Below are 12,857 nucleotides of genomic sequence, written 5' to 3' on the forward strand. Positions count from 1 at the left end.
AACTTCCCGCGGCCACCATCAAAAAACACTTTCATCACAAGGAATAAAATTTCTGAAGAAGAAATGCACCACAATAGTGAGCCTAACGAAAAATGGAGCATCGCGTAGTTCTGGCAGGTCACGAGAGTCAAGCGCTCCGGCCGAATCGGCTGATGGCTCAGCTGAGTGATGTTCGCCTATCACAGTACATTCACTAACAGAGCGGTCTATTTAAACAGCCTCCCTCTACTCATTCGGCAGCTCCTCCTGCATGCAAGTGCTGCACGTTGCATTCGCAAGTAGCTAGCTCAACAATCCGGCACCAAACCTGAGATGTGACTATTGACAGTAATATCAATACCCGTCATTCTTACCTGGCTTAAATATACGATGTCCACCGCCGACCAAGATGAACATCTCTGGACAGAGGACGATGCCGTAGAGACGCAACCGCAACCAGACGGTACAACCAGACATGTCCAGGACGAAAACTCCACTTCCGTCCGTAGGAGTTCCCGCCTGGCAACCCACAGCCCCTCCAACCGAAGCGCTTCTAACTGGCCGGTGGAGAAAATCCTGGAAGCCCTATTTCGACGTGGACTGCACCCTCCCCTCGGAGCCAGCCACAAAGAACTCTTCAGTTTCCTGATCGAGAAGGTTCCCGATCTGGATACGGCCACAGCCGCAGAAGGTCCCGCAGCCACACCATCCGCCCCCAGGAGAGCTACAGCAAAACGCAAAAACTGCGCCCGCGCCCCCGAGTTCCCTACCGCAGCCACCGCCCCCGCCAAAAGGGCAAGAACACAACAGCCGTCCAATCCAAATAAGCAAAACAAAGACCCAGTCCTGGCCACCTTGCACAACATCCAATCTTCCCTCTCCCAGATGGACGTCCGGATCCAAGCACTAGAAGCTCCCTCTTCTACCTCAGATCCCCGCTCCGCTACCTACTTCCAAGGGAACAACAGACCCGACATCTCCCCGTCCGCCGTCGATGATGTCAGCTACGCGCCACCTCCTACCGTCATGGCACCGCGGAGGACGCTGGCAACTGCAGTCCCCGCGGCCCTGGCTGGGGTGCCCTTCATTCCTCCAGCGGCTGCCATTTCTCCCCAGCTGCGAGCTTTCATCCTGGCAGGTAATAACATCAACTTAGCAAAAATATTGCTGTGCTCGGAGACCAGTGACAATCGCATAATAGACTGCGAGGACGTTTCAGTGCTGCTTAAAGATAGCGACCCCAGGCTTGCCAAAAGTCTGACCATGGCCAAATTTAACACAGCATTTGGAGTTTACCGAGACACAATATGCGAAATCAATCCCGAACGCAGGAAGGAACTGGACACTTACCTGTCTATTATTTCTGACTTAGCCATGTCGTACGGGGGGACTTTGTTTTACGAATACCATAAGTCCTTTTCCGCTAAAGCGGCTATGTACATTCAGCGTTTTAACCAGAGGCTTGAATGGTCCGTGGTCGATTTGGCCCTAATTAGTAGGCATTTCACGGGGCATCGCCCCCTCTCCTGTACGGTGTGCGATTCATTTACCCACACCACCAGCTTCTGCCCCAAGGCGGCGTCACTGTTCAAACCCGCTGTCCCTAAAATAAAACACGAGCGTAGTGGGGAAATCTTGTGAAGACTGCCCTTCAAACCCCGCTGTGCTATAATTTCAATGAAAATTTCTGCGCATTTTTTTTTAACTGTAAATTCATACATGCTTGCAGCTACTGCGGAGACGGGCATCCCAAGTCTGTGTGCCCCAGGTGAATGCGCCTTGTAAAAATGTGTTTTAAAAAACACATTTAAGGAACTCCTCTATCGGAGGAGAAAACTAAAGGCCCCGCTAAAGCCATCGAGTTTCTGGGCATTATCCTGGATAGTAACCTCATGCAGGCATCCCTGGTCAACTGGTCCGCATTCACGAAGCTATTAAATTTGCGGCGGACGCGGAATCTCTTTCAAAAAAGGAGTTGCTCTCATTACTGGGGCATTTTAATTTTGCAACGCGAATAATCCCTCAGGGACGTTCCTTTATATCCAGACTCCTCGACCTTTCAAAAACCGCAAATAACTTGCACGATAATATCACCTTGGACGCAGGTTGCAGATCCGACCTGCGATTTTGGTCTAGGCTATGCGACAATTGGAACGGTATCTCGTTCTTCCATAATGATCAGGTAGAAACGTCAGCCACCCTTAAGTTTTTTACCGAAGCAGCACCCTCAATCGGTTTCGGGGGTTTCTTCAATAATCAGTGGTTCGCAGATGCATGGCCTAAAGAGCTGCAGTCAATGACTTTAAATGCCCACTCTACAGCACTGCTCGAATTATACCCCATAGTCGTCGCATGTATCATTTGGGGAAGCCGCTGGCCAAGGAAACAAATTCTAGCCTATTGCGATAATGAGGCAACGGTGAAGATAATTAATAAAGGGCGTTCATTCGTCCGTTTTATCAATAGGCTAGTTAGACGCCTCACTTGGATCTGCGTCACAAATAATTTCACGCTCCGCGCTGTTCACATACCAGGCCTCAATAATCGAATCGCTGACTCTTTGTCCTGATTTAAATTCCAGGAGTTCCGAACCCTGTGTCCAGACGCCGCACCTTCCAGCCTGCCATGCCCAACCTTCAACCAAACGGTGCTAGACTAAATGCCTCCTTGCAAACATACCTGGCTTCCGCCTCCCACTACATGAGATCAGGACTGACCAAATCTACATAAAAAATGTACGATTCGGCATGGTATTACTTCTCCTCCTTCTGCGCCGCATTTTCAGTCGCCGTCTCGCCCATCAATATATCAATCGTCTGCGCCTTCGTAGTTCTAGAAAAATGCAGCCTTCCTCCATCAAGACACTCGTAGCAGGAATCCAATTCCATTTAAGATGTATGGATCCCTCGGTTGGTAGCCTGCTCGGGAATCCATCCCTTCGTCTGCTCTTCAATGGCTTGATGAAAAGAAGCCCTGAAAGCATAGACAAACGTCTCCCCCTCACTATCTCTCTAACTCACAAACTGGTATCGCACGTCCCTCGATCTCACATACTCAAATTTATCTTTTGGTTCACAGTATTTTATTATTCACCTCAAAAACTGACAAAAATGCTAAAGGAACTCCCATCATTATTGCGCAAACTGGCACTGTTTTCTGTCCCTTCTCTTCCATGGCACGGTACCTGCGGTGGCGTCCCCACGCGAGCCCGGACGAGCCTCTCTTCGCCACCGACAAAGGGAATGCCATGACGAGATCATGGTTTGCTGCCCGCCTTCGGCTAGTTTGCCAATCCTGCAATCTCTCTCCGGAGCTATACACCGCCCACTCCTTCCGCATTGGGGCATCGACGACAGCTGCTACACTCGCCCCAGTCTCCACTCTGAAAGCCATGGGGCGCTGGTCTTCTGATGCTTACGAACATTATATTCGACCGGGCGTGGACGAAATAATTTCAGTTCAAAAAGCTATGAGCTCAGCTGCATAGAGTAAGGCATTCCGCCTCCGTCATATGTCTAATAATAAATGTTCTGCAAGTCTGGCAACGAGTGAGGATTCATTTACACTGATGCAGTTAGTAGCTAAGTATTCATTAAATTCGGCGCTCGGGGGAAATACCGACAAGCTGTCGGTACACATAGCCTAATATCATACCACACATAGTATGTTCCTTTGGGTTATTCATTAATAATACATCTAAGTATTGGCTTCAGGGGAACGTCCAACATGCTGTTGGTACACATAACCACTGATCCACGTACAAAATAGACGGCCTCAAGCCGAAAGGCTCGACTGGACGAAGGGCTTCCTCCAGGTGGTCGTACACATAGTCATCACATCAGCCGGAGACACTTATTAATAGCATATTGGCATATGGTTGTTTTGGGGTTTGGCCGCTGGCCTCCCGGCCTTTTCCACGCGGGCTGCGTGGTTGGCGGGAGAGCTCCAGAACAGAGCCATACCGCCAAACATAACTGTATTGCCTTTATTGTCAATAAAGTTCTACTTGATGACAGTGGTCCTGACAGAGCATATACCGACTAACCAATATGAGACTCAAAGAGGGATCAAGAAAGGTTCAGTTCATTCCAACTGGTCAACATCCTATCAAAATGAGTCTTCCGCTTCATCTTCTTCAGAAAAGACTCAAATGTATTAACACTGAAAATGACAGCATATGGATGAACAGCATCACAGACAAATACAAAGGAAGACCAAAAACAGAAGCATTTCCTGAAATGTGTTTGGCAACCTTTGCATCACAGTACAGAATTCTGTCAAAATCAGACAACTCATCACCTAACAGGAACAGTTTCTGACATATGTTACAAGGATGATGACACTTTCCCATCAAGGATATATGTCACCTTTGATAATGAAAAAGTCGGAAAAATGGCTCGAAATAAAAAACCATCTTCCAAAGCTGGACTGGAAAAAGCCACACCAATTGAGCCTGAAGAGGACAGAATAACAAACAGTGGTGGTGTGAGACGTCAGTTTGCTCTGAAATTAGCTTGGGCTTGCACTGTTCACAAAGTACAAGGCTTAACAGTGGAGAAAGCTGTTGTCTCTCTCAAGAAAATGTTTAGCTCTGGACAAGCATATGTAGCACTGAGTCGTGTAACATCTCTTGAAGGACTCATCATCGAAGATTTTAAAGCCACTGCTATATATGCTAATGACACAATTCACACTTCAATACAAAACATGCCTGTATTCATTGAGCCACCACTTCAATCCTTCAATACAACGTACAGAATTTTTCTGCACAATGTTCAAGGACTTTCTGCTCATATCAAAGACATTCGATGTGATCACAGGTATTTCACAGCTGACGTCATTTGTGTGACAGAAACATGGCTAAAACAAGAACATTCTACCCAAGACACTCATCTCAACAACTTTTCATTTCACAGCAAACCAAGGTGCCTTGCATATGATGACACTGAACATATCTTCATGGAACTGAAGAAACAGCAGCGTGGTGGTGTTGGAGTTTACTTTAAAAATGATGCAGACTGCAACATCACACATTTGCCATGTCTAAACATTGAATCTTTAACATTCAACATAAAGTCACTGGAAGCAAACGTTGCCATCCTCTACAGACCACCATCCTACAGTTTGGTTACTTTCAGAACAAAACTGCTGCGTTTGATTCATCATCTTGACACATTCTTGGGAACCAAAATAATAATGGGCGACTTCAATGAAAATCTCTTCATTACACAAACTGTTCAAGATTTAATGCAGCAACATGGATATACCCAACTTGTTAAACAAGCAACTACTGAAAAGGCCACCTTAATCGACCATATCTATGTCAAAGATAACACAGCTTATAAAATTGATATTCAAATAATGCAAACATATTTCAGTTTCCATAACTGTCTTGTCATTGATGTTTTCCAGTAAATCAATACAAATTCCAGAAAACAAATGCTGAATCAAATTATTGCCTCTCATGCAGCCTATGACACAAGACCAATGCCATTAGCTAACTGAAGCAAACAATGAACTCTTTCCGATACATTGATTTATTTGTCCCAGCCCACCACATATTAATTTTCTATTTTTTTACACTTTAAAATGGGTAAAATATTCCACAGCTGCGCACACCACATTGATTCGCTCAGCCCCTCCTTGCCCCGCTCTCTCTCTCTCTCTCTCTCTCTCTCTCTCTCTCTCACAAACACATCGACAATGGACCCATCTGTGAATAGGCCCTCCTCTCCGTGCACACTCAAAACGTGATCATGCACAGGAGGAAGATTTGTTGTTGGCTTTTCCCCACAGACAACACCGCTGGCCAAACAGCAGTGTTACATTTTGGACAGATGTGGCAAGTGACTACATCTATCCCTGTTTCAGTCATAGCACTTTCAACACAAGCAATATCGGAAGCGCTATCCCAAAATTGCTTCTAATCATGAAGAAATTTTGGGATACATTTTGAAAATTGAAAATCGATATGCACCACAGTTATATCAACAAATACCATCTTTGGGGAAACAACACTATATTCTGTAAATACATTGCACTACTTATCCCCATTTCCAGTATGAACTGTCAACATGATTTCTTGACGATGAACAGGTTAAGAGCATCACTTTGAAAAGCACAACAAATAATTACGCATTTTCTTCATATTACTGCACTTTCTGGTTTTCCTTTTTTCTTTCCTTTATCCTCAGGTGAAAACAGACCTCTGAAACCAGCTTCAACACCTGGCTGCCTACTTCAGCATCTCCATAAATGGACCCCATCCTGACGCCTTCCCATACTGTGCATTGGAATATTTTCCCACAAAGCCCTGTAAAATAAGATGTTGAAACAAACAGTGCGCACACTGCAACAAGTAGGCTGTGCAGCAGTCACTTAAAGTGTAGCAATGCAGCACTCACTGTATATTTTCCCATTTATTTTACACGAAGTGTTGCCAGTGGAGTACTGTATATTTTCCCGTTATTTCACAAACTCTACCAATTGAGCACTCATTGTATATGTTTTCCAGTTCTTTCACACAAATTAAAGCTATAGACCACTGTATATATTTCCTTATTTGTTTGACACAACTTGAAGCCATGGAACTGTATTCTGTTATTTCTTTCTCACAAAGTACTTCCCAATTCAAATATTTCCAGTGCCCCACCTTATATGGTATTATTTCATAACTCATTTTAAAAAGCGTGTCCCTCCCCCCCCCCCCCCCAGTCAGCTACCGCTAAAAATACAATCTCATTCTGTGGAGAGGGGCATACAGGGGATGACCAATAATTGGATGGCCCATGTGCGTTGTTTTGTATATTACATTTACATTTATTTTCCCTTTGCGTTTTTGTGCTCTTGCCATTTTACTTATGATTTTACTCTGTATTTTTTTCTTTATTTATATTACAATTAAAAAAATTTACTTAATCTTTTTGTGATCTCTTGCCTTTTTTCTTTGTGATTTTCCTTTTCACACGTTTTATTTCCATAGATTTTCACTTGGTGTTTTCTGATCTCTTGCCATTTTTTTCATGATTTTCATTTGTCTTTTCACATTTTTTATTTGCATACATTTTTACTTGGTGTTTTTCTCATCACTTGCCATTTTATTGCGATTCCCAGTCTTTTCTGTGTCATTTTCCAAAACACTTTCAAATAAACAATTACTTTTCTCCTATTACTGGTTACATTAAATAATACATTTAAATATGCAATTATCCTTAACGACATTAACTGGACTTCTTGGACTAAAAATCACTACATCTTTACCATTCTCACATTGTCTTACAAAAACTTTCTTAACACACTGTACAGACTTCATTTTATACTTAGCTACATTTGTATTTTACAGTCTACCTCAAGCAGCCCCATTTTTTAAGCTACCCTGACAGTAGTGGTATCATATGAAACTACAGATCTTGGATACAAGCCATGTCATACTACCTCATCTCCAAAGGGAATCAACATTACTGCCATCTATACTATCTAGTTCTTATTAGGGCTCCAAGCAGCAAAGCTGCTGAAACCCTATTGTCTCTGTTAGAATTATTCTTATTTTTCTTTGCTAAAAGTTTCTCAGACTCAGCAACCATACGTCCTACACCAACCACATTTGATACATGGCTTCCTATGCCCCCCACTACTCAAGCACTATAAATCACCTATGTCCACCAGATGGTGCCACTATAACAAACGGTCATGCTTAAAAAGCCCATAAATCCCACACCATAATCCACATCAACACAAAACTTCATTCACCTATGCATCTCAACGTGCTCTACAACTTTGCCATTCTATCCACCTATGTCCACCATATTCTTTGCCCACCACTTTTACTTTTTTGAAAAAAAGGTTTTTCTACAAGGCTTTTTCAATTTTGCCCCACTCACCACCAAATCACATACACAGCCTCAGCAGAACAACCTACATAAACGCAATATAAATGGGCCCAGTCACATACATGTTATGCCCACTGTCAACCAACACACTTCTCTAACATCGACGAAACATGTCTCTTACCACAAAATTGCCCGTAAGTCATCAATATTTCCTACAATCATCATGATATTCACTACATATGTTGGATGAACATATATGATCATGACAATAAAAAAGCATTTTAACATCACTCCATAGCAGCCACAATACAGCCAAAAAACATGTATGCCCAATGCTTGGACCCCTCCCAACGCCGCTTGCGGCTTTAATTATTCTTATTTTTCTCCGCTAAAAGTGTCTGAGGCTCAGCAACCATAAGTCCTAGAGCAACCAAATTTGGCAGGTGGGTTCCTATGGTCCCCCACTACTCAGGCACTACAAATCGCCTATGTCGGCCAGATGGTGGCGCTATAACAAAGGGCCATGCGTACAAGGCCATAACTCCCGCACCATAGGGTAAATCAACCCAAAATTTCATGGACCTATGCATCTGAATGTGCTCTACAACTTCGCTATTGGCACCACCTATGTCCGCCATATTGTTTACTCGCCATTTTGACATTTTTGTTGGGGCGTGGAAGCTTTCTCCACTTAAATGTCTGAGGCTCAGCAACCATAAGTTGTAAACCAACCAAATTTGGCAGGTGGGTTCCTATGGCCCCCCACTACTCAGGCACTAAAGATCACCTATGTCGGCGCTATAACAAAGGGTTTTGCGTAAAAGGCCATAACTCCCACACCATAAGTTAGATCAACACAAAACTTGATCAACCTATGCATCTGAACGTGCTCTACATCTTTGCCATTGGCACCACCTATGTCCGCCATATTGTTTCCCCGCCATTTTGACTTTTTAGTTGGGGTGTGGCAGTTTTCTCCGCTAAAATGTCTGAGGCTCAGCAACCATAAGTTGTAGACCAACCAAATTTGGTAGGTGGGTTCCTATGGCCCCCCACTATTCAGTCACTACAAATCACCTATGTCGGCCAGATGGTGGCGCTATAACAAAGGGTCATGTTTAAAAGGTCATAACTCCTACACTGTAAGTCAGATCAACACAAAACTTCATCGAACGATGCATGTGAATGTGCTCTACAACTTTGCTATTGGGACTACATATGTCCGCCATATTGTTTGCCTGCCATTTGGACTTTTTTATTAGGTGGGGTGCGGAAGAGCTGTGGCTCCAAATCTAAACGGTTACGACATCTAGTAAACTTCTTTACGGCAAGCGACATCCATGGCGACGCAAGTAATCCGACACCGTAAGGTCTAGTTTTTATCAGTGAGGGGAGGGTCTGAACATCGGGGAAGCAATGGAAGACAGTGCCAGCCAGAGTGCATGCTAGGCTATTAAAGGTTTGTTAGTAAATGCTTTTTGAGAAGATGAATAATTACTTTTCTTTGGCATGGATCCATTTGAAGACAGTATCGGGTGAGTTCTTTTAGTCTTTAAATCTGTCATTATGCTGAGAAATAGCTAAACCATTTTATTGGTAGGTTTTGAGTTTCTGTGCCAACGCGCGAAAACAGGCTGGTATAATATAACAATAACGGTAATATATATGTAGTCCGCTTCGTTCCGTTGCTACCATAACATAAACTATCTTGTGTCTACAGCTGCAGTTTCTCGCTGCAATTTCTAATATTGAATATAAACAAAAGACGCAATTTATGCTGTAAATCGTATTCTCAATTTAATCTCTAAATTGACTGTAAGCTTAGGGTTGTAACTAGGTAGTTTCGTAGGTGACTTAACTCGTCTTAACTATTGCTTGTATTTTTGCATAGACTGCGTTGTTGCTGTTCTTGTTTGTGTTAGTGTTAATCAGTTTAACTTACAGGGTCCAAGTTGCACTATGCGGTTGTTCCCTGCACTTGGAACGGTACTTCTCTCTAGGGTTTTCGACACACTTGTTCCTGATTATGATTATACACTTTGTTGTACGTCGCTCTGGATAAGAGCGTCTGCCAAATGCCTGTAATGTAATGTAATATTCCGTAGCAACAAGATAAACCCGACATTAGCCCTAAAATATGCCAATACAGCAGTGAAAACGCTGCTCACTGAATAACGAAATGAACGAGACAAAGTTTTTAAAAATTATACCTTGTTTTTATACAGTCAATACCTGGGTCTAAACATTGAATAAATCTACAATTTTACCAATGGTTTTACGCGTAGAGATGTCCCTTTTGCGACTGAGTGGTCATATATTGTCTTGGACAATCCGTCTGTGAAATATACGCGCATTAGTGATAACTGGGTAGGCTACCTTCAAAAATAGCTGTGCGTAATACCACACCTGTTGCTTATGGCGTTGTCGCCCTTTTTAGTACAATTTGGCTTGATTGACAATTCATTTATACAGTAGGTGAGAGTATAAGCTTTCTAACGATGTATAACACGTCTGATTTTGCTTTTGGAATAGCGTTTTATCGGTCAGCATAACCGAATATTTTCTTATATGCCAGTGTCTAAATAAATAATACGGTAGGCTATTCTGCGAGCACTACGCAGGTTGCGAGTTGATATTTCGTCTTTTGTTTCGTTTTTTCTCAATGTCGTCTTTATTATTTGAAATGCGTATTTATGTGTTATTGTTCTATCTGTCTCTGAGGCGCTCTGAAATGTGCATTCTCTGCTAAGCTGAGCTATGGATTGGAATATATGTCTGACGTAGAGTTGCACCGTATACGAAACTTCAGCACTTTCTCGGTACTTAAAAAAAAAAAAAAAAAAAAAAAAGGTTCCATATTACAATTGTCCGACGGTAGTTTTGCGTCAAATGTAAAAGCCAGGGAAATGTGTCTCCCGCATTACTGATTTAGAGGATGAAAAGTGTAGTTTGTCAGAATCTTCGCTAGATGGCAGTAGCAACTAAGGTTGCCAAGTGAGGTGACCTGCGCTTGTGCATTCACTTCCCTGATACAGCGCAAGCTTCCACTCAGTTGACTTCAGTAGCAATAGGTGTTCTAATTTGTAAATATTTTATTATAGGAAGATGCTGTATTGTTATTAGAATATTCTGTTTTTAGATCTATTTAAAAGTGAAAGACCTGTTTAAAGATTATTTAGTTTACAATAGTTAAATTTTTGAAATATATTTAATATATTTTTCTATTGTTTAGTGTTGTAACACGATAGGCCTATGCTTATTAACCCTCTGGGGTTGAGAGCTCCGCCGGCGGAGCTCGACAAGATGAAATTAACTTTCGTTTCTATTTGGATGATTAACTTCACGTGCTGTTATCATACAGACGCAACAAAAACATTGACAGAAACCTTAGAATCGCGACTTTCCAATGCGCCCATTGGCAAATAATATGAATTGTTTTAAATGTTCTAAATGTGATTAATTAGATCATGTATTCTTTGTTAACCTTTACTCATTACTATGTGAATTTCGCTCAGCAGGAAGTCCGCCCAAATCGCATTCACATGTTAACAACATTATAATTACCCTCCATAGAAGGAGACTAAAGGAGGGGCGATGCGAGATCCATGTGAGAAATGCCAAGTCTGCGAAAGCGGGATAGAATGTCAAAGTGCCGCCTAATTCACTTCTTTTGAGGTGAACATTTCGTTTAATTTTGGAAAATGGTCCGTCCGGAAGCCGACACTGATGAAGAGCGGTGTCATTTCGAACAGCGAACTGATCCAGCTGAGGATCAACTTCATGCGTAAGTATATTTCTTATGATCATATTGGTAAATATGTGTACTGTATTGCAACGTATCTGTGTGTTTGTAGGAATATCCAGCAATATGCGTGTTTGTAAATTCCCACACTACAAACGATTCGAACTATTGCATCTCAAAATTATAGGCTAGGCTCTCTGCGTCTGGTTGTGTTAGAAGTATCAGGTAGGCTGTATGTTTTTCGATCATATTGGTAATAAATAGCCCGTGGCGTGGCTAAGATTCTAAAACTGATGTCCTCGCACAATCGATATTAGCATACTGTAAGTAAATTCGGGAAATAGCAATATAATAACCACTTAGCTAAACAGACCTAGCCTACTTCAGATTGAGGCATTGTTATTGATGAGTTGCGTGTAGTTGAGCTGGAATAGCAATGTTTATTTAGTTTAGCTAATGTTGTTTCGTTGATAGCTTGCATTATTTGTAAACGTGTGCTGTATTGCATTCTCTGTGTGTTTGTAGGAATATTCACTAATATGCGCGCTTGTAAATTCCCACACTACGAACGATTCTAACCATTGCTTCTCAAAATTATAGGCTACCTCTCTGCATCTGGTTGTGTTTGTTTGGTTCTTTGTTTGTATATGATGTAACCATGTCACATTTCCTAAGTTTTGTTTTCATTAGTTAGTGGTTTGCCCCTTTTTTGTAAAGCACATTTAATTTTCACCCGTTGAAGGAAATGTGCTATATAAATAAAGTTTGATTTGATGTCACATTTCCTAACAATTTTGTTTTTATCATATTTACAGAGATGCTGATCAGGAAACACGGCCTAGTTCACCACTAGCTAAGAGGCCACGCAAGCGTTGCAAGAGTACACCAGTCTCATCTTCCATGCGTATAGTTGCTTCAATAAATGTTCTGAAAATCAAAAGATGTCTTTGTTTCTGTCTTCTAAATGGCTCACTGAGTCTTTGTCTTAGTGGTGGGGAGGCATGCGGCCAGGTGTGAATAGCCTACTTAGCTGGCAGGTCGTCGTACCCAATGCATATTTATTACAGAAAGGCCATTTTCCCTCCCATTCTCACCTGGTGTTGAAAAATAGTAGTCACAACACTAACTTTTAGCAATGTATTTTATATTTCTCATTGGATTTGATAAAATATTTTGTCATCTTTTGATACCCAAGACCTTGATGAACACAGTTCAGTGACCAAAAGTCTTATTCACAATTGTTCAGTGTGCTTTATTACAACATTCCTGTGCATGTTCAAAACTACTGTTTACAGTTTGTGTGTTTT

General features: G+C 42.1%; 1 protein-coding gene across 1 annotated transcript; it reads left to right on the top strand.

Annotated features, from left to right (window-relative positions):
• The first annotated feature begins 369 nt into the window (after positions 1-369).
• On the top strand, positions 370-2,979 carry LOC118222813. Its single transcript, XM_035408681.1, has 2 exons — positions 370-1,117; positions 2,561-2,979. The coding sequence occupies exons 1-2, from the start codon at positions 370-372 to the stop codon at positions 2,707-2,709; spliced, it is 897 nt and encodes a 298-aa protein (XP_035264572.1). The 3' UTR covers positions 2,710-2,979.
• Positions 2,980-12,857: the final 9,878 nt, after the last annotated feature.

This window comes from Anguilla anguilla, chromosome 3 (genome assembly GCF_013347855.1).
Source record: "Anguilla anguilla isolate fAngAng1 chromosome 3, fAngAng1.pri, whole genome shotgun sequence".
Classification (NCBI taxonomy): domain Eukaryota; kingdom Metazoa; phylum Chordata; class Actinopteri; order Anguilliformes; family Anguillidae; genus Anguilla; species Anguilla anguilla.

What these genes read in the sequence shown, in the direction of transcription:
- LOC118222813 (XM_035408681.1), top strand. Translation starts at nt 370, where the DNA reads ATGTCCACCGCCGACCAAGATGAACATCTCTGGACAGAGGACGATGCC. An exon ending in GCGAGCTTTCATCCTGGCAG is followed by an intron (nt 1,118 to 2,560) that starts GTAATAACATCA and finishes TTTAAATTCCAG; the next exon opens with GAGTTCCGAACCCTGTGTCC.